This window comes from Melanaphis sacchari, unplaced genomic scaffold (genome assembly GCF_002803265.2).
Source record: "Melanaphis sacchari strain LSU unplaced genomic scaffold, SCAv2.0 Contig132_pilon_pilon, whole genome shotgun sequence".
Taxonomy (NCBI): domain Eukaryota; kingdom Metazoa; phylum Arthropoda; class Insecta; order Hemiptera; family Aphididae; genus Melanaphis; species Melanaphis sacchari.
The window spans coordinates 705675-730306 of NW_020270545.1; the positions used below are offsets into that span (position 1 = coordinate 705675).

The 24632-nt window shown below is 24.5% G+C and overlaps 1 protein-coding gene across 2 annotated transcripts in view; it reads left to right on the forward strand.

The window, feature by feature from the left end:
* LOC112591352 overlaps positions 1-24632 on the forward strand; it is a 130480-nt gene that overhangs the window by 7210 nt on the left and 98638 nt on the right. The window contains exon 1 of one of the 2 annotated variants that reach the window (XM_025335144.1): positions 22450-23326. The exons of the other annotated variant lie outside the window; for it this stretch is intronic. Within the exon in view, the coding sequence (XP_025190929.1) occupies positions 23299-23326 (28 nt within the window). The 5' untranslated portion in view covers positions 22450-23298. Of the gene's footprint in view, positions 1-22449; positions 23327-24632 lie in introns of those variants that run through there. 2 annotated transcript variants of the gene reach the window in all.

The window sequence follows — 24632 nt, forward strand, 5'->3', positions numbered from 1 at the left end:
ATACATTTATTTTTAGTAACTTGGTTGTATTATTTTTTTTATTGTTTCTACTACATTCTACGCTTACTTATTTTTATATAATTTCTTCTTTTTGTATCATTCGGCTTATAAAAAAAATATAAACATGACTGAACTTGATCCAGGTAATAACAATCAAATTACCATAAGCAATGAGTAGCTTAAGACAATTAATTAAAATCCAAGAAACGATCATTAGCTTTATATAATAGCACTTATATTTTGTGTCCATGACTATCAATAATTTAAGTTAATTCTGTGCATACTTTCCATATAACTTTTATCTTATGTTATAATATATAGATTAAAAGAATGGTAGAAGGAAAATTTGTCTTCAAATATTGTTTATTTTTCTTTCGGAAATAACCATTTTAAAAACTTGTAAAAACAATATTGATTATATCATAAAAATCATCTAATTAAATAATAATCAAGCAAATCGATGAGGTATATAATTTTAGAAGTCTATATAAGTCATTAAAATAAAGATAATATATAATTTACACTATTGCAGATTGTTAAGATTCGATGTTATGTTTGAACTAAATTTAAAATAATATATAACTATTACATATTGGTATCACATCCTAAGTAGATGTTACACGGAAATTATAAATTATGATCTAATTTTCTGTTCTAGTATTTTACTAAGAAAATACTGGCGCACGGCTTATGAAAGACTTGTGAAATTCGTAACAGTGATGTTAATTTGCCGTGTTATCCGAATAAGCGCGTTGTTGAGTCCATGTTAATTTGACCAAATAACATACTGGGTTCTGTTTAATATATAAATGAGAATCTTCAGAATTCAAAAATTGAACATACTATTTAAAAGGCCTATCTAAAAATCAAAAACGTCCAAAACCAAGTTATATATTAATTTGACTTTGATATAGTATTAGTTATTCAGCTTTTGCAGTTCAATATCGGAAAAATATTATAACCTCGATAGTTGCTGTAGTAAGAGTTATATAATATCGTTAGGCCTTAGACACTGTGGGATATCGATTTTAATTTGATGTAAATTAAAATTACTTTTTGCCAATTTTGGTCTATATTTTTTTACTCTGGGAAAAAATAAAATATAGCATATATGATAGATAGGTACTGAGTGTTTTGTCTTATCAACAATGTTTTTTTTAAAACATTAAAATTATTTAGATTTATAATCGGGCTTATAAGACATTTAACAGATACTTTTTAAAAGGTAATATTTTTAAGAATTTACATAGGAATTTATAATTGAAGGTAAAAAAAAAAAGGTAGGCAAGCGGATAATGTTCTATTGTAATTAGATGTCGAGTTGATAACTATTATTGGTGCGTTCAATTTAAATTCAATAATACAAAAATTATATCGAAGATAGTCTGAAATTTAAGTATATTTTATGATATGTTTTTTGATTTAACTATTTAAGTAATTTATTTTAATTTTAGTATTTCAGTGAGATAATTATTTTTGTTTCTGAAAATATTACATTTATTATATAATATGTATTTAATTATTAAAATGATATAATAATTATATTTATACCATATGATATTAACTTATATAACTTAAAATTTAAAAACACCATTTTGTAAATACCATTAAACAGTAAAAATTGATTCATAGTATAAATAGATAATAATATCCTATAAAAAACTTAAAAATGGCATTGTGTATAGTAAAAACCATAGTTAATAATTAATGTAAAAGATTTAAATACCCTCGAATAATGTATAGCAAAAATAAACTTATATTTTTAATTTTATCATGACTTATAAATTACAATAAAATACAAATAATTAGTTAATTATTGTTGAAATATATAATATCATTTAAATTTAAATATAAAATGTCTATAAAAATAATAACCTTTAATAATTTATAAGACTATTGTTTTAGTATGAACTACTTATGAGGAATTTTGTATTAAATAGTACTACCTGCAATTTATACTGATATGGCTCTTACATAAAATTATATTGTAAATATGTATTCATTCATTTATTTAGAGTAAATTTTTAATACCTAATCTAAATTAATAGTAAAAAGCTAAACATTCGATTTTTAGATATCAAATATTGACTTGATTATTAATATTTTAACACATACCTAATTCAATATACGAATATATTATTAAAATATATAACTACTATATTTGAGAACAATAATGTAAATATACGTATAGTTTAAGATTACAAAATACTTTTACACTCTTTTACTATTTAAATTTTGAATTTTAAATTATGTTTTGTACGTATAAAAAACATTTAGTTAAATAGAAATATGTAATTATCATTTGATGATATCAAAAATAAATCACGAGAATAATTACAATTCTATAGCAATTAACTGTAGATAAATGATTATTTGAACCGTTTCATCTCGAAGATTTCTGAACTGTATTTGAAATGAATTGAATATAATTGAGAATAAGTTTAACAGAAAACCACAACAATTGTAATTAGAAATTTCATTGGACAGAAACTACGCTGTTTGATGTCTTATTTTATATGATTATCAAAAAAAACGACGACGTAAAATAGTTTTTTTTAGTTTTAACCATAAAATAATTACAAAGTAAAAAAGTTATGTTTGTTTCAGAATATTGTAAGTACTAGTATATTGTAAACTAGAAAAATACTTTTATTGAGTATAATTATTGTTACCTGTTTTGAAAACTAAGAATAAACCAATGGAATAATAATGATAAAATTAATAAATAAAATTAAACTGTAATAATGTATTTATACTAAAAAAATATGTAACCTGAGAATTATATTTATAATTTGGTACGTAACAGTGAGTGAAAGAGCTATATCATAATAATTGTTTTTTTTTTTTAGAAAACACCATATTATAGGTAAGTCTTTGGTTATTTACTACTCAAATAAGTGTTAAAGTTAAATTTACAAATCATTATGTTTTTTTTTTTTTTTTTTTTGAGTAGTATCGGACGTTTCACAAAAACGTACTATTTATGATGTCAGATAATGGTAGGCATTGCGAATAACAAAAAACACTCGATAACTATGGTGGATTTAAATTAAAATTATATTAATTTTTGTTTTTTTTTGAAGTTTTATGATAATATTTTTCAAACACAAAATTTGTTGGCATTTATTTTATGAAACTGTAAATTCCCATTCGACTCCTATTTTACAAAATTGTTAATTCCTAAATGTGTCCCGTTTTTTACAAAACAAATGTCTTTCATTCTATGCAGATACAGAACTGTCCTAAAAGATCGGATTAAAACTATATTGTTGTTTTCTTTTAACTTTATATTGTGAATAAATAATAAATTATAAAAATTAGCGTTAAAATAAAAAAATCATACGTTAAGTACATTTTTGTGGCACAATTCTTTTTATATATTCTATATCTATATGGGCTATTTTATTAGATAAAAATAATTCATCAATTAAATCATGTTTTTTTTTTCGTTTTATTACTAGGTGTATTGTATTTGTATAAATTTGAGTTTTTTGGTTAAATATTTTAAGAAAAATTTTAACGAATATAATGATCTATAGATCTATATGTACTTATTTAAAGTACCTACTTGTAATATTATTATTGTCGTTATTTAGTCACCAACACATGTTTTTTATTTTGATGTGCTTTACAAGTTGTATGGGAGGTATAACACGGTTAATATACAAGTCATGTAGCAATGATTTAATACACACAAACATCGGTCATTATGATGCTTATTGCAGTGTATGCGAGTCATGTGAGACCAGCTTTAGATTTTTCAAATGTCTGAGTCGTTTGGAAATTTACATAATCATGAAACCTTTTTCGCCGGAAGCGGTTGGATTGCACCAAATTCGTTTCATACATCATAGAATTCAAAAAATTAAATTTTTAGTGTTTTTTTTTATATTTTTAGGGGATGTTTGGTATATTTTATGTGTACATATTTTCGTAAAACTAGATCTAATGTCAAACCAAAAAAAAAATAAATAAAAAAAATATGTTAATATCTATGACTATATATAAGTAATTAATTATTTAAAATACCAACTTTTATTTATTATTTGGGGAAGATACTTAAAACATTAAAACAGCCTTAGGTTGTAAAATTTGAAATGAAATTGTTGTAAGAAATATAAATTTATAAGCTTTCATAAGAAAATAAAATACTTATAAACATAAATCATTTAATTGATTGTATTACCGAAAAAAAAATCCATTATCATGATCTTTTAAAATTGCTAAAAACATCCTTATTTCGAAGAAGAGCAAACCCTAGTTGTAAACGGTCTAATTATGTATTTTTGATGATGTGTTCGCAACAACAGAATTTGACCACCCGACTTTATTTTGTATACACTATTTTGTCTCGAGATCCAATCCAAACAAAATTACAATTTAACTTGTTAATAATTATATACAATCATCTATTGATTGTTAAACTTTATTAGTAATGAACCCATTGCTATCACGGTAGCTTTTAAATGTGTTTTATTAATTAACATATTAATATACATTGACTTGTCTACAACTACCGAGTGCAGTTACACCATATTATTCTGTTGAAATAAATTGAAAATTATAATATAATTATAACCATTAGCGCTGTTCTCATTTCTTTATCTCTCACGATATACATCACTCGTTATAATTATTTCTATTTTATTAAATGGAGAATTGATTATTCTATAGATACCATATTCATTGTATGATGGATATATTCGTCTATTATCTTGTCATGCTGTATATAATTGGAAATTTATAATAATTTAGTTGTGAATTAACTTTTGTGTCGCCATAACCATATCGCAGTATACATTTTGTTTTATAACGTATATTGTGTGGTCTATACGTTATTTTATAGTAGTATTTTTGTCGCAAGTGGTTTATCGTCGTTATTGTTGTTGGACTTATGCTAAATAATTTTAGCTAATTGTCATTAAAATTTCGTTAATGTAAAATCACCTGATATTTGTTGCTATGTTTGTAAGTTTTAGCCCCCCCCCCCCCAATTGACCGTTGGTGTTCTAACCATCAACTGATCTACCGAAATAAGTGTAACATTTTAATTACTGTTTTGCAAATATTTTAGTATCAACTGATACTTAATCTTAATCGTGTAATTTTTTTTTTTTTTTTTTTTTGATTTATATACATTAAGAGCTTTTTAAATTATGTAAGCACTAACCATGATGGAATATTAATCAAAATATGTAGTCCAAATTATAAATTATAATACAAAACAAAATATCAAATATTATTTTTATTTTACTCCACGTACAACAGATAAGCCCTACTACGGTTTTCGTAAAACCACTATGATTGAAATACAATTAAAATACATTTATAATAAATCTATTCATACTTTTAAGTTTTTTTTATATATGTTTTTTAAAAATATTGTATTATAATAAATATAAAAATAAATAAATAAATAAATATATAAAATTAAATAAAAATGTTTAAAAAAAATTTAATTTATTTTTATTTTTATTAATATTATCAACAATATGTTACAAATGGTTGAGTGAAAGTTATGATTAATTATATAGTTTAAATGATAGATTAAAGAAACCTTCTGCTAAAGGCACTTTGACAGTTATTTATCTGCATTTTTTTTTCTTTAAATATTTGAAAATAACTAAAATCGAAAATATATGGTACACTATTTCCATGTATGTTCATTAATGTTTATTAATATTTTAGGTAATTGTATTAACATTGTAATACGATTGACATGTATTACAATTCTATAATAGAAAATGATCTATACAATATACACCGTATCGAGGTAAGCGATTTGTAAAGAGTAACAGCTCATTGTATGTTTCTGTTGCTTATTTTAAACATTTATTAATTGTAATCACCAGCTGCTCCAAATATGCAATCAAATGACAACCATAATTTTATTAGTAACTTGAAAGTTCAATCGTTAATCACTAGGTGTTATTTGTTTTTTACGTGACATATGTAGGTCTTTTATTGAACTTTCCAACAATAACAATTATTACTAACTGGATGATTGTACGTCCACACATCATTAAGGCACTTTGTTCGATATCTAATGTAACTTAATAGGTATTTTTGGTGCAATATATGACCTACAAAACATTAATTGTGCTATTCATAGACCGCCCACGATTTTTTATTAAATCTGAAATGTACTAATATAAGTGGATTATGTAGTCTTGTTAGATAATTGTTTAGCAGTAAATAAAATAGGTGTATATCTTTACTCTTTAGACATAGGTAGTTTAAAATGTATTAGTTTGTCTATTTTTTATTACGCAATTAAAAACAAAATGTCCGTTATGTTCTACATTATTTTATGTGTCTTATTTGTTTTTGAACTGTAACTAGTAATTATATGGTTGTATGAATGGGTAGTTTTTGTCTTCATTTTATTTAATGTTACGATTAAGACTTAAATGTAAATACAATTTATTTCTAATATTAAATATAAAGTCACAGATTAAACTGTATATATGTTGCTACCATTTCATGTTCTGACCTGTTTCGTAAAATAAATAAAAATTACACCCAGTTCATAAAACGGAACTTAATTTTTTACAGATCACGTAATTATAAAAACGGCATTTGTTTCGTAACCTGTGTCATAATCTTGATGAAACAAATAATACTAATTGTATAATTTTTATTAATAGAAAAAACTTATCGTAATAACCTCTGATACCTTATCGATATACAATGCATTTTTGACAGTTGTATGGAATTAGCCGATAGTATATACCTATCTGTGTATTATAAACTGTAATCGGTATTCTTAAAATTGTTCACGTTTAATTACTCAAGAAATGTATAAATGTATGAATTTTCTATTTTATACTTATTAAATTAAAATTAAAATGTTCGATAAAAAAGTTGAATTTTTTTAAAAGCTACACATTTTTTATACTAATGAAATGGGTAAAAAACCATGTTCTTTGGGTAAAATTAAAATAATAATTCAAGACATAATCCATGCTAAAACTAACAGGTTAATAAAAAATCAAAATTATAATATTTTTCAACTTATAAAATGCAAATTATAATTTAAATTATTTATAATCATTTAAAAATAAAAAAAACTAGGTAAGAATACTAAGTCTTTTTATAGTATGATGTCTTTTTTATAACTGAAAAGAATTATTTAATCTGCAAAACAAAAAAATCAAGAAATAAATTAAGCAAATTTGTATTTTGCTTAATTTGTCAATTATTTTACCTTTCTAATTTTGAATTCTAAGTGGAACGATAAAGCTATTGATTTCACAATGATTTGTTTTTATTTTTTTATTTTTTTTTTTCTATGTGCGCCAAGAGACTTTTGCTTATTTTTATATTTATATACTATATTTTTATTTTAAGCAAGGTTAAATATTTTAATATTTTACTAAAAAATTATTAACCACTTGAAGAAATATATGATAAATCAAAAAATTTTCATATACAGATAGGCCATGGGAAAAATGACTTAGCATGGCTTTAATTAATAAATATGCGATTCCAAGACCAGCAATAGAAGTTTTTTTGTCAACATTTATACCATGCAAAAGTAAAAAAAAAACAGTAAGCCGTAAATTAGTCATCAAACCCATAATAAGTGAAAACTTAAATGAAAGGGGGCAAGTCGGTCTAGCGGATTTTAAATTAAATTCTGATGGTAAATTTAGATGGATTTTAAATTATCAAAACTCACAGTACAAAGTTTTTGTTTCTACATCCTCTAGAATCAAAAGGAATAAATGAAGTAGTGCGTGTCCGTTTCATGAAAAGTTATCCATATTGTGTAATCACGCGATGCGTAAAAATGAAGTTATATTTTCATGAAATGGATGCAATTTCTATCCATTTCATGAAATTGGTCAAAAAGCGAAATTGATGAGACGTATATATATCTTAATAATGTATTCAATTTTATTATGTTCAAAATATTATAAGTCGCTAAGTTTATATATTTAATGTATAATATATTATAGTTTCAATAAACATTTAAAATGTTTTTAAATTATAATAAAAATACATTTTGTATAAAATAATATATACAATATTTATATAATATGCATATTAATTTATTATGAACATCATTACTTAATTTGAATAAATACTTATGCATATTTATATATATATATATATAACTCACTAATATATTACGTTTACATTTAAGGTAAACCTATTTTATAAAGATATGACTCACAAGAATTTCTATACTATTTGCATTCAACTTTAATTGAATAATATAATAATATTTAAAATGTATTTTTAACTTAGAACGTAGTTTAAACCTTGTTTAAAAAATTGAAAAATGTTTGTATTAACCAAGTACGCATTTTCTTAAAATATTTTAAATTATGAAATGCTTTATAATATTGTATCAGTTATTTTATATTTTGAACAGTGCTTAGAATTTATTCATCTTAAATTGATTAGAATGTAGACTAGTGCTTTTTTGTATCCGAAGATGACATTATTTATATTTTTTAGTATAAAAAATGATTAGATTTTTAACTTCAAGGAATGTTTTCAGCAGCATAAATTAAGTCTAATTTTTATTTTGAAGGATGATTAACTTACCTACATAATAAAAACATAGTAAACATATTGCAAATGTTTTCTATAAATTATCGTTTGAAAAATAAACAAAAAATTGTAACACTCATTTTTTAACACGATTTATAAGAAAACAAAATAACGATAGTAATCATCAAATTCTTGATTTTTACTGCAGTGATTTTTTCTCCGTAAAAGTTATTTAAGAATAATTAGTCTCAAATCGTTCAAATATACAATTTTTAGCAAATTATTAATACTATTTTAAACTAAGTATATTATATTCTATAATCACTGTGTTATTAAAAAAATGAAATGATATCTCTATGGCACCCATAATTCAGCGTGAAATTAATGATGTACTATGTTATTTTTGGCGTGAAACATCAATAAAAATAAGGACTCCACAGTAATCAACATTTCCAGGTTTTAGAAAAGAAAGGCGTTTTGCAGTCTTCGATTTGTCGTTTCCCGTTTACAAGGGACGTAGAGCATTCATTTACAAGGCCGTTGCTCGTTTCGTTTGAACGAAATACTAGCAATAATCATCGTACGAAATGTATCTGTGAGTTATAATATACGTGAATTGAATACAACGCCGTTATCGACGGTATAGAATGCTCGCGATTTATCGATTAACTATACGGCGTGGCAAGACAACGACTGATTCATGTATAATTAAAATTGCTGGGTCTCTAACACTACCACCAATGATACAAAAAATTCTACCCATCTAACTGTGCTGATGCTGAAAGCGAGAGTGCATATTATTCCGTGTAAACAAATGACGACACCGTGTATTTTTTTTTAGACTATTCATTTCGATCTACCTTCGTGATTATACTAAATATCTAAACCCTTAGGGACTAGCAATCGTGTTTGATGGAGCGATATAATCATACAGCTACACAACATGTTATCATTTTTGTGTGTAAGGTTATGGTCATTTTTTAGTTAATGTGAAAATATTAAACAAACGTTTAATGACTCTAAGTAAAAAATAATAAAACAAAATAAATCTGGTAAAAATCGATTGAAAAACTTCACTTGAATGATGTTCACTTCGTATTATAAGGTTCTATTTATCTAAATTTTACATATTATAATTTAATAATTACATATAATTATGCATTATGAACTATCCGTAGAGAGGAAGTGTTAGTGATTATTATAATTATTATCCGATCAATATATTTTTAATGCGAAATCAATGAAAACAATAATGCCTTCAGGAAAATATAAATATATTTTTGTTTAACAAATCTTTTCTTGGCGACAACTAAGCCCATATATTTACTTATAATTTTAGATATATTTACCAGACAATCACTTAAAAGACTTAAAAAAAAAAAAAAACCATCACTTGTTTAATGTATCTGTATTATTATGTTTAATATACTTTGCCATATTTAAAAGCTTATAAAGCTTACTTATTTATTTGTAAACGGGTAAGAACCCTTTAGAATAACAGTATAGAGAGTATTATAATTTCATGAAAATATTATTATTATTATTTTTATTGAACTTAAGCCCGGAAATTAGGGCCATTACCTGTTTGTAGGGGTTATGAACTATGGTAAGGGGTAAGGTTGGTACGGTAGGTTGTATTTTACGATTGTTACGGTTGATAGCAAACACGTGTATGTGAGGCAAGGTTTTTAACCAATATGATCCCAAGTGGTCACCCATCCGGGAGCTAGTAGCTGTTGGCCGTTACTTACTCTCAGTCACATTCCGCGACTGGTAGCAGCCAACGCTCCACGCCAAGCAACTGCAAAAATATTATTATTTAGACAGTTACAACGTAAAAATAACAATTTACATGCTTGTACTTGAAGTAAATAGAAAAAAAAAATATAATAATAATAATAAAAAATAATCAAGATATGTCAGTAGGTACTATTAAATTTAAAAACTATTGATATCAGAATTTAATTTTACATAAATATTGTGCTTAAAAACATGGCGCTGTATAAAAAAGAAATCAACCTGATTAATAATATTGTTAGCTAAAGTAAGTTGATAGTGATGTATAGTTAAAAGCTTTATACTATTCACGTAGACCAAAGTATAATATTATATTTAAACTAAATTTCAAAAATACTACTAAATTATAGGTAGTAGATAAGTTTAATTACACAATATACCAGATAAATTTCTAATAAAATTTTTAATAATTATGCTAAATTGATATGAATTTTTTTGTAAATAATAATTGTATCATGAAATTGGTTTATCTAACATTTTTTTATGATCTATTATCTCTTGGTAATATATTATTTTTGAATCGTTAAAATTAAATAAAAATACTTTTTGAGTCATATTCATTTATTTATTTGTTATTTATTTTTAAAATTATTAAACTTGAGCTATCAAGTAGCCATCATAATACGTATCATCACCATAGTTTCATGTTAAATAAACAAAAAATCCCCAACAAATAGCAATGCAATAAATTAATAATTATATAGGTTATCCTCATCACATAATAATTAAGTAACATATTTACTTAACTGTACATACATATTGAAAGAGAAATCTTAAATGTTATACATGTAATTTATTAATAGATACGACGTGGGTATACGGTATATAGTATACATTTGTTTAACAAGTTTGGATAATTATTATAATTATTTGCCTTACACTAATTATCTTAACCAAAGATCCCTTATTTATTTATGTTATAATATTTCTCAAAGAGACCATTAAATCTCACTGATCCTCTCATGTTGAGGTCTAGAAAAATTATATAATTTATGTATAACATATTATTGGTTAATTTTTATTCCATAGACATTTTAAGAAATGTGTCTGAAATTAGGAAATGAAATAACTCTCCTAAAAGACTAAATGTTCTTGTTATGCCTAGTATGATGTAGAACGTCTTTACCTATAATTAAAACATCCCGGTTTACAAAAAGTATTCAAAACTTTTTAAGAAAAAAAGACCTCTAATGTATAGTTTAATTATAGACTTATAATATGTTAAGTTACTTAAAAAAACAAAACATTAAATTATGGCTTATTAAACAGTGTTAATAAAATATTATTTACTTTGAAAACTTTATCAATTTTTCAACTATTAATGTTTATGTTGTAGTTATTTTAAAATTAATTGGATTATACGTATGTATGGGATAGTGTTGAAACAGTTTTAAAAGTTTTTCGTTTAACATTAAAGATTAAACACATAATTATTCGTTAAGTATGATAATATTTATGACAAGGTATTTAAATTCAACCGTTTCGTTTTCTCGGAATTCAAATAAACGAAATATAATTATATAATGTTGATAAAACACAAAATAGTTTTCTATCTTAACTTTTTCGACAAATGTTTTTTACGAATCACAAAATTCTTGGTGTTAAAAAATTTACAATGTATTAAATAATTAAAAATAATATATAATAATATATATAATTCATTTTTAATCATCTTACAATATTAATAGACAAAATAATTAGCATTTAATAATTTAAAACATTCAACAAACATGTTGCAGAGTTTTTAACGAAACAATGTCTTAGTTGTATAAATATATATTTTGTATAAATTAAAACGAGGAATATAATGATTATTTTATTTAACTTAAATTTCAATGTAAAAAGAATCTAAACTTTTCATAAAAAAAAAAAAAAAAAAAATGCATAAAACCTTTAATATTATTTTGTGAGTTTGATCAAGGTTTGAGGGTTTTCTTAAACAATTACATTCCAAGAAAATCTTCGAACATTTTTAAACCTATTATATAATACGTGCTTTATTATAAGTGTAAAACTTCATAATCAACACGTATCTGCTTCTGTTATATACGACTTAATGAAGTTTAGAAACAGATGTTTAAAATAATTTTTGAAATCTTCAACTTCGAAATTTATTCGCATACGTATTTTATAATTTTATCAAAAACCTAACACACAATTAGATAATCGTAAATAATTAAATACAAAATGTTTTGAATATTTCTTTTTATAAAAAAGAAATATAAAAATAATTTAAAAATTAAAAATTTAAAAATAAATAATTAAAAATAATTATTAAATAATAATTAAATAATAAAAATTTTTTTAATAATTTTTTATTATTTATACAGTGTGTATAAATAATAAAAATAAAAATATGTTACTTTTGTTACCATATAATTTGTGCTCAAAGTTTGTGTATCCAAAAAGATACAACGCCAAGTTAAGGGTTAAGTTATACGTTGTAGAGTAATATATTTTTAATAAATTGATATTTGAGAGAAATGTTTAAAAATAAGTACATGATATACTAAGATAACTTAAATTATTTTTTTTCAGTAAAGATGTATACATAATACGATAGTGAGATAGATAATATGCAGTGTTTTATGATACGAGTATATATCTTTTTATATCGTAAGTAACTTGTTTATAACTATGTTTTACTTTGTTAAATTAAAAATTATCTTATATTATATCTTAAAATTATCTTACATAATTAATATGTAATTATTTTTAAGTAAGAAAAAAAATATGAAAAATATTTTTTAAGCTTAAACTTAACTTATATTCTATATTAGTTCAACTTAAAGAGTTAAACATTTTACTAACTTGCCCAGCCTTCCCAAAAATAAATATCAAATTTATGGACATATTTTCTACGAAAAATAATATATCATGACGTATAATATAATAGTTTTCAATAGTTAACATAAACCTATAGCTACTAGTAATTTTATTATTTATTTTTAAATTCTCGACAAATATTTTAAAACTGTCAAATATGTAGAGATTATAACTGTAAAATCATAGTATCTAGCCAAGTATTTGGGTTATTTAACAGCCTATTTTCAAGTATGACATGTTACGTACGTGCATAGGATTAAAAAAAAAAACACTCAAATCGTTTTAAATCTGTACTTTTGGATGTGAACACAAAATAAGTTGAGTTTGTAAATGGAGAACTAATTTATTTAATACATTTTGTGGACTGTCAAACGTTATTTTCAGAAGAAAAATGGTTATATTTTAATAACTAGTTCAATATTTTCAACGCTTATATATTTAATAAATTGGCATAAACCAGTGAGATGACCTTGTAATTAAAAAAAAAATAAAAAATACTGAAGTTTTAAATCAATGGTTCATTTTATTGGAAATATATTATTATTTTTTTCGTTTTAGCTTAATGTCTATGAAATGATCGGCTGTTGTTTTATAATACAATATATGTTATACATAATTTGCAGTTTTATAATTATCTATAAAAATATGTGTTGCAGTTTTATTATTAAAATAAATAATAAAGAAAGTCATTAAATAGAAAATAGAAAATACAAGAGTTAGGATATTATAGTGTTTAAAATTTGAAATTATTTTTTCAATATTTTCAAAAACTCTTGATAATTTAAAAAAAAAAAAATAATAATAATGAACCATTTTATATATATTTTGTATATGATTTTTAGTTTATAAAGTTAATGCATAAAATGTTTTAAGTTGTTCAACTTTCTATAAAAAGAACTTAAACAATTAAAAAAAAACACACTTTTCTTAAAATTTCAAATGTATGATTAATTTGTAATAGATATACAATACAACACATTTATCATTATTCCAAATAAAAAACATACACATCAAAATATCAATTGTTAATTATTCATGTAGTTTATATTGCAGTGATGTATTATAAATTTAATATTTAGTACTATACATTACTCGGTATTTTTTATGTTTAAATACATTTATTGAATACATTTTCCACACTATATATTTGTATTTATTATTAATTAGTTAAATGTTTCCATATATATATATATATATGTTTTACAGTATTTTATGTAGGCAGTATTAAGTATTGGTTTTATAATTTGTAATTAGCATTAAGGAACTTTGTTAAAAATATTTTAAACAGCCATAAACTTAAATAATTTTTTTTTAAATTTTAATTAGGACTTTAAGTTCTTTTGGATATTAATTGTCTGAAAAGATAATCTTAACCATCGGTCATCAAAATTTACTCAGTAATGTAGCTAATTATATCAATTTTCTGCTCATCTTATTCAATTTCGTTTAGTATTTATGTAACCTCACCAACGGAATAATTAGAATTTTTAAACATACTTATCTTCTAGATGATTTTATTTGACAACCACTCGTTTAAAACTAATTTTTCCATCAGAAAATATTTTTCTTAATTATTTCAATTTCAATTTACATTTAGTTTCTTATGTATAATTTATTTTAATTAATAAGGTTTTTAGAATGATATATTAAATGTTAATATTATTGTTTATAAAACTAAATAATAATGTAAATGATAGCGTTTATAATTAATATTATTAATTAATTTTAAATTGAGTACCAGTAAATAAATTACTCTGTTAATTTTTTTAATTGTATTTCATAATGAAAAAAAAAAATCTATAAAATACTAATAATTCAGATGTTATTAGCTTAACTACATATCAAATTAAAAACTATTTAGTTTTTTTTTTTTTTTATGATGATTTCTAATTTTTTAACTAGTTTCTAAAAAGTTATTTATTTATTTATTTATTTTAGTTGATTGCACAAAAGTATTCTATCACCTATTAAAATATGGAAAGGGGAAAAAATTTAAAAATTGAAATTTCACTCTGGGTTGGATTAGCGTAGTATCATTATTTTTGAAACGTAATTTCCACCAATTAATATAATTTATTTTATAAATAGAACTTAAATATGATCTAGTTAAACGTATGTATACATTACTTGTAACCATGAGGTTGAATTTCATAATCTTGGCTCCATATATTATACTGTTTTTATGTGATAACAGAAAATCAAGGTTATACATACTTTTTAAATTTCCAGGCCAATTCCTATACATCATATTATACTGATATACTTAAATTTACAAAGTTAAAAATGAACTGCAATATTCATCAAAATTACAAATGTGTATAAATACTTTTGTAATTAATAGACAATATTTTTAATTTAAAGACTTAAGGTTTGAAAATAGAATACTTTTTCTTTACTTGAAATAAATAAATTTAAGTCAATATACCCGCATACATTTTTTATGGATATTTTAACAATAATGTTGATGAAGTTAGATATTTAATTATAAAATAATAATCTCACCTCAAACAATTTTTATTATTTGAAAACTGTTAATCTCAAGAATTATAAACATTCCTCTGTTACTTAAATTATTAAAGGTAATAATAAAAATAATATTTTAACTAATTTTTAACTATAAGAAGACATTTTAATATTTTATTTTATAATTTTTTTTTTTTTTTTTGGTTTATGTATAAGTGTTTAAGTATACAAATATTATTAAAATTATTGTATAATAAATGGGATTTACTTTTAAGAACAAATTGGTTTAACGTAATTGCACAAACGTAAAAATAAATTATAAGTATAAATAGCAATAAATATAATACATAAAACATCATTAAAAATATTAATTTACATAAATTATTTGTAATTCATACATTTTTAATTAAATAAATGTTAAAAACCTTAGAAAAATGTTATACATAAATTTACTTGTAAAAAGAAAAAAAATCATTTCATATTTATACGACTTGAATAAAATGTATGCTCTAAAATATTGACATTATATGAATATATAAATAGATATTTATTTTAATTTATATGAGATTACTTTCCCTTATTTAATGTAAAATTTATTTATTTACCTTTAAAAAAAAAAAAAAAATTCTTATAGTAAGTTTATAACTATTTTGACTTTTAAAATAAAATATCACTTATTTACTGTTCATGACTTTTTACGTCCACTGCAATTATGAGTTAATTTCATCAGTAAGTTATGTTTTGTATACACAAACGGGTCAAAAAACATTTACTCTCTCTCTCTCTCTCTCTCGCTCTCTCTCTTTTGATCTTCTATATCCTTTTGAAACTATATTCAAACATATAAAACGTGTCTGGAATACGATCATCATTGTCTACTAGTAAACGAAAGTTAAGCAAATTATGCAACAGTGTGTCCCTCTGGGTTAATGTATGAAACATAATTACTATATTCATTTAAACAACCTATTGTTTTACTTGTTTGCATATTATCATGCGTTCTTATGTTTTTATTAAGTTTCTCATTATTGTTGACCTTTGTTTTCATTTTTTTAAAATTTTTTTAAATTTACTTTGTAATTTATTGTACATTTTTTGAAATTATTGAATAGTTAGTATAACTATGTGAATAGTTAAGGTATTAAGTAAGGGGTATTAAGAAATCAAATATTTTTTAACTAATTAAATAAAGTATATTATTTTACGCTTATTGAAAATAAGCAAGAATAAACTTAAATGTATAAATAACTTTTCATGTGAGACAACAAAATTATTATTATTATTTGTTTGACTTTTTATAACAAAACGCATTATCTGTTATCTTGTTTGTTGAATGGCAAAGATTGTTTATACTTACTTTTTTTTTGAAACTTGACTAACAAATAAAATAAGATAATCAAGATCATCATAAAATCTGTTTAATTCTCAATATTATATTATACATCTAAATTTAATCCATTGATCGCCTTCTGTTTTTCGGTTCGTAAAATAAATCTGTTTCATAAAATATAAAATACATATTAAAAGTTAATGAAAATTCACAACACTTGGAATTATTTAATATTAAATCAGTTTTTGTAATGTATTTCAAACTTCAAATAATATTAATTATTGATATTCGATATTCATCGTTACTTCGGTTTTGTCTAAATTTAAAATATTTTATATTTGTATTACTATTATTACTAAAGATTAAGAATACAGTATTATATAATTGATATCATTATTATATCGTTTAGATATCTATAAATCTGGTTTCTTTAGTGATTAACATTAACCATAAAACTAATTTACAGGTAATACCTATTTATATATAGTACGCACCTACATTTTCACATACGCTATACTATGATTATATTATATTTGATGATTTTATTCTCTAATAACATTAGTGGTTCCTACTGCCTACTGCCTATAGAATATAAAGTTACTAATACGCGTAAGTTAAATAAGGATACGGTATACGTATGTCGACACACCTAATGCACTCGGTTTTAAATTGTCACGTTACCGCCGGAATCAATTCGATTAGCTTAATCGATCCTGTGTGACGATGATAGGCAGTCGAATACATCACGATCATGTCATTATTGAGTTAATAACGTATCGTAGGCACTTTAAGCTAATATTACACTCGAAGTGAATGAATATAATATATCATCAAGTTTGAAGTTCACCAAACAATGGGTAAGTAAAAACATCAATTTATAGTTTATTAAATGTAGTTTGGGTTAAAATATCACTATTCTTATTCTTGAATATTTTTAATTCCTGTTAGGAAAAAAAATATACAATTAATTTAATAAACATTCTTTTAATTCCGGTGATATAAAATACACAACACTTATGTGAATTAAAAATATTTTTGTTGTTGGATTATCATAAGTTAGTAAATTACCTTTGCACACACAAAAAAAAAAAAATATTTAATTTATTATAATTATTAATTACATTCAAAAATACTATTTATCATTGAAATAAGAATGTTATAATTACATTGTAATAAGTAATAACGTTGTACGTATTATACACATTACAAGTTTTGTAGGATAATAATGAACGAGTGCCGTGTGTACTGAACATTCTAAACAAAATTACTTTTTATGAGTAATATATAATAATACATAGGTACCTACTACCTATGTATAACAATAATAACAGAATTGTAAAATAATTTACAATAATAATATTGTATTGTATTGTATAATAGTACTTATATTATACGCAATGTTCATATATGGTACATGCTTCTACATCTATTTCCAGTGAAGTAATGAGTTACTTATTTACAATTTTTGTAATGACATTACATTTTAATATTTATTTTTAATTTTAAGGGAAGACTGGCTCGTGTACGATATGAATATTTTTGTCAAACTGGCACTACTAATTATCTAAAATAAAAGTGGCATAGTGATTAAACATGTTATAAGGGATAAACAAATATGTTTTACTGTTTTCTGACTAAATTAATATTGAAAAATAAAAGATTTATCGCAATCAGGTTATATATATGTATATATACTTTATTTTGATTAATTTATGTATTAATTTTTTTTTTAAGAAAAAGAATGTAACTTTTTGTTTGAAAAAATATGTATTCAAATAATCTAAAACCTTTTATTTGAGTTTATATCTTGTAATAAGTGATTTACTATTTTCACAAAAATATATTTACGTAAATTATGTGTCTTCAGAAAGACAAACTAAAATTTTCTTTTTTAAATTATGAACTACTTTTTTTTTTTTTTAATACGAATAAAATGTGCCTGAATGAATATTTAATTTAATTAAATTATTATGAATTATTAAAATGTCACAACTCGCATGTTATATGCTTCATGTAGTAGTAGACATATTCAAATTATGAACAATGTCAAAATGTCATAATCAGAAAACACAATGAAAATACATTTTTTTGTTTAAGTATATTAATAATATAGCACTAAAGTATTCTAAAATTCTTAAAATACTAGGTACTATTTGAATGGAATTCTAAAATAATATATTCCTATGCTATTTCAAGTATATATTATTATTATTATTCATTTAATTATTTGTTGTGAATATTATCAACTCATTTCATGATGTATATTATAAAAAGATTTTTCGTGATTTATCCATAATTTTGTAATGTTATCTTATGTTTAACTAGTTATATTTAATTTTATTAGTAACACTGTTATAAAATGTTTTAATGTATATGTAATTATTGGGTATAAGCTTATATTGATAGTTAAAATGCTTAAAACACTAAAAATATCAACGTTATTCAATAACTCTTTGTTGCAAATTATAATTACCAAACAGCAACAACTTACAGACTTAGTATAGAACAAAATAAAACTAATTTTAGGACCTTGCACTTCATTAGATATATTAATTTAACAAAACTTAAAACTATGATTCTACTTTTCTGTATGGTTTAGTAAAAATTATATACGTTTCTATAAACCAAACAGTGTTTATTATTATACAATTATTATAATTTATTATAATTATTATCATTAGGATAGGTAATCTTGTATAAATATACTAAAAGTGATATTTTTGATTAATATATCAAAATATAAAAATTATGTTTTATACATCGAATTATGTTTATATTTATAAATAAACGTATGCCAAAGTGATTTAAGTTAATAATGTATTTTTATAAGGAATATATACCATACAGATAATGTAAAAACAAATTTATAAGACCAAAAAGTATTTAAAAAATAATTCAATGAACTTAATTTTTTTTTCTTTTAATATTTCTAACACTATAAAATGGGAAATAAAATTAATTTTATTTGGCGAGTATATAAAGTTAAGTTAAATAAAAAAAATATTATCCTAATAATTATAAAGATAATTTATGACTAAATTACTTTTAATAGTAAGAATAACTGATTTTAAGTTTTAATTTTAACTACTGATATTTTAAAACATGTTATTAATTTTTAGCTTAAGGGTTTTGTCATTAATTGAATATTTTTATTTTTATTAAAATAAATTCCACACTTAGTTTCTTGCATAAAAAAGTAAATTGTTTTTATTGAAGGTATTGAAATAACTGAATCTATATAAAATATATTAATTTAAAAAATATTAACTCAATAAGTATTTTATAAATAATAATAATAAATTATTCAAAATGTTTAAGATTATGACATTATATTTAAAAAAAAAATAATAAATCAAGTTTTACTTTCTGAGCAAAGGCATTAATCTATTGTTGACTTTACTATGATCTGTGTGTTTTTATTTTGGATATAAATATAAACACGATAATCAGCCATAGCGATACCAATATACCTACTATTTTTAATTAAAAAAAAAAAATAGTTCATAAAATATATTATGTTGGGTTGAGAGTTTTTAACAAACCCTACGTTCACTTAATATTATTTTATAATACCACTATTGTAAACAGAGCTTTATACCTAAATTAATTCAAATTTAAAACATCCTTAAAAACTCTTAAAAAATAAATACCAAAATCCATATAACTCGAACGGTTTTTTTTCAATACAATCGAATTAATCAGAACTCGAACTTAACTTTTTGGTTTATTCAAATAATTCTTATTTTCTGTATATAATTGTATGTTGCATACGTTCATGTAGTATATATTTATAAGTATTTTCAGTATTTTGTTTTTCGATTTTATAATAAGAAAATTTAATAATAATTAACGATAAGAATGATTTTACAATAAGTATCTAAATATTAATTATTAAATAATTATCATTATTAAAATATTTTAACTTTTTGTATAATGTTTTATTTTAATTATTCATTCAGGATTATTATCTAATGTCTATCAGAAAAATTGAATAAAAATATCATTAAATCTATTAACTTAAAATACTTTATACATAACTTTCAAATCAAGTTTTTGTATTATTTAATAAACAACCGTTAACGATATTAACCCATATAACTTAGAAATACTCGAATAATAACTGTTATGATTATGCACCCGAATGTTTGTTAAATTGTATACTTCAATGTTGGAATACCCAAGTAGGTATTAGGTATACTTGAAAAAATTGTTCCGAAATAAAGCCCTCTGATTGTACACGTGTATACAATAAGTTATTGATATTGAAATCCAAAGATCTGATTTTGATTCCAAACGTATTAAGACATTGCAAATAGAATGGTTAAATTACTGAAAACTGTTTATCTATTACAATAATATTATTGAAAATTGTATACTATTTTTTTTATCCCAATGTAAAAAATAACAAATAAGTTTCAAAAAAAGTGACCAGATGTAAACATAATAATGTATTTGTTCATTATTGTAATCAGTAAAAGTTATACAATCTTAAAATTTAACCACCATTGTAAACATCATAAGTGTTATTCATGCCTTCATCACTGCGAACATGTGTGGTATTAATTCAACTACAGCATACATAACTCTTAACATATATATGTGTGCGATATGTGAGACAAAAAAAGATGTCTATACAAATCATATCGTTTATCGTCGACAATCTTGGGGCCGCCCAAAATAATACAACGCATCCAGATTGAATGTTTTTTTTAAATCGTCCAATGTCATAACATGCTTGGTGAGGGTTTGTATTTTGTTGATTTATGAATAGTAATCGAAATTATTCATGTGATCATCTTGATATCAAGTTATTTACACAAATCATTAAAAGCGAAAGTGTCTGTGTCTTTAATTTTCCAATATTAAAATCATATATTTTGCGGAGAAAAACATGCAAATGAGATGTCAAGTTCTTTGTAAACACTTTGAGGGTCGTATTCGGTTATGCAGTTCGAAAAATATTTGTACTTATTTTTTTAAACCCGAGTCCACGTAATATCCGTTACGTTTTATCTGTGTCCAGTGAAGAAAAACGATGATAGACAACGATAAAACGTACAATCCGACCTTACTGTAGGTAGCGATTAATCGCGTTGCAGTCTGTCCGAGACGAAAAATCCGAAAACGAGAGCTCGTACCGGGGTCGTCTTCGTCGGCGATGGGCTTTGAGAACAAAACTGGAAAATACCCTTTTGGTCGGGGGGGGGGGGGGGGGGGGGCCCGGCGGGGGGGTACGGCCAGCGTATATAGTGGTGGATTGGCGGTAGGGGGGAGTAAAACGCGAACCCGACCCGTGGACGACCGGTCGTCAGATTTGGGGAGGAGGCGGACTCCCGAGCGCCGACGGCAGGGGCCACTTGTTTGGGCGGCCGCTCGGTGCGGGCGCGTCGGCGTCGGCGTCGTATAGCCGTTTTCGGCGGCGTGATCGCGATTTTCGCCGCGCGGGCGCGCGTATAATATTGTGAGCATTTTTGCGCTGGTGCGTTATACCATCTATACCGCGGCCACCGCTCTCTGGATCGAACGTGTCCTCTGCCACTGCCGCGTCGCTGTCTCTGCGGTGTTCTCCCATATCTCGATCGCCGTCGATCGCTTAAAATTTTAAAATTTTTTTTTTTTTTTTTTTTTAATATCATTAATTTTTAATAACAATAATATTTCGGTCGCCCTAGCGCCGTCTGCAGAACGTTTTTCATCCAACGCACCGGCGGACGCAACAACCTGACAGAACGCCGCGAAACGTAGTCCGATCGACGAGCGTGCGATCGACGAAAGAGCGGCCGGATACGCAGCCGGCCGCCGCCGAGCCGTGCCGCCGTTGCGGTTGTCAGACTACGTTTTCGTTTGACTTCGACGAGGCCGCCGTTCTATTTTTCGTCATCGTCGTCGCCGTCGTTGTTGTTGTTGTTTTTCGCGCGAGCGAACATCGCAGCCACACTGCCACAACCACGGTAGTCGTTTCCCGCGCAGGGCGCACCGCGTTCGGCGTTTTTTCAAAACACCGATAGTTTCCCGCGCTATTCCCGACCCTGAAATCGCACTATCCGCGACCAGAACACTAACGCCGCGTTATCTTTCTCTCGGTATTTTTCTCCGCCCGTCCCGCACCGCTACCGGAAACTCTTCCGGAAAAACCACCGAAAGCCATCATAACCGCGGTTTTCCCGCGCCATGAGACGGTGCGCGGCCCAATCGTGCCAGGACAGGAAGCAGTGATAATAGTAATTATAATAATATATCGTCATATAATAATATAAGGCCTGCGATTTCGGACAGTAGCGAACACCCAGAGTACCGTTGAGACACACGCGTGCGGTGGCACATTGACCGGTTGGAAAACATCTTCGAACGGCTCCAAAACGGAACGCATACTGAAAATCATGGGCTGCGTTCAGTCGCTATTCAATTGTACGTATAAATAACGTTTTTAAACACATAATAGAGAATATTACAAACCGTATTAATATGTATCCGATAAGCACCATTATTGTACATGATAAGTAGCTCAATACCCACTCTAAAATCTCCGCAAACCATTGGATTTTGAATAATTAAAATTTTTTTTTTCTCATTCGATACTAACCGTAAATTTAAAAGGACGTGTGTCTGTGCACGTTTTTACTGACGTCGTTGTACGTTTTGCAATGCATGCTTTTAGTAATATTATAGCGGAGCAGCAGATTTTATATGAAGGTATTTTGTATTATAACGAATGGTACAATAAGCGAATGAACCGTTGGGTGATTCTCGATTGTAAAGATAATCATAATGTACGTGTGTTCTTCGAGTGCGCGGAATATACGTAATTTTTTTTATGTATATATAAATATTATTATTTTTATAATTAACGAGTAGTAAACCACGTCATAATAGAATTATGCAGGCACGCTGTTTGTTCCGCTGAATTTTCGTTTTCGATTATTTTTTTTCTTCTCTTTGAGCTTTTTAAAACAATCTATCGACTTCAAAGTCAGTTCTTACCGACTGAACATTTAAAATGTTCACTCGGATTATCATGCTCTACTGTTCATAGACAACGAATTTAAAGTATATTTCACATTTTATATCTATATAATCCCAAACTACCTAGTTTATAAAAGTAATATTTTTAATTAAATTTGCATTTGTCAATTATTAAGTATTCGCTAATGTGTAAATCAAATCGTAAAAATTATAAATGAACACATTTTACCAAATTTGGAATTTTTATTTTTTTGTTTTTAACTGTCGCAAAAATATTTTAAAAGAAACAATCAACAGATACTCATACTATAATTATATTGGCATAATATTATTATATATTATATTACAATTAAATTCAAATCGAAAAATATAATTTTTGTTTTATATTTTATGCGTGATTTTATAAAATTATTGAAACAATAGTTTTCTATAAAATATGAAAAATTGTTATCGATTAAAACTGCTTTTAGAAAATTTAGCACTACGTACCTTCTTTGACTACGCATGCTGAAAAAATTAATTATCATTTATCATAAGTGAACATTTTTCTTTATACTGCGTTACAATAGTTTATAGAAAAATAAAAAATGTTGATTATATTAAATGTAAGAAAAGATTTCTCAGAGACATTTTTTTTTGCTTTGCCTGAGAAATCTGTTTCCACAATTTAATAGTAAATTTACACGTTTTAAAACACGATAGTATAAAAAGTAATATTATTGTTTTAAAATATATATTTTAAATTAATCAT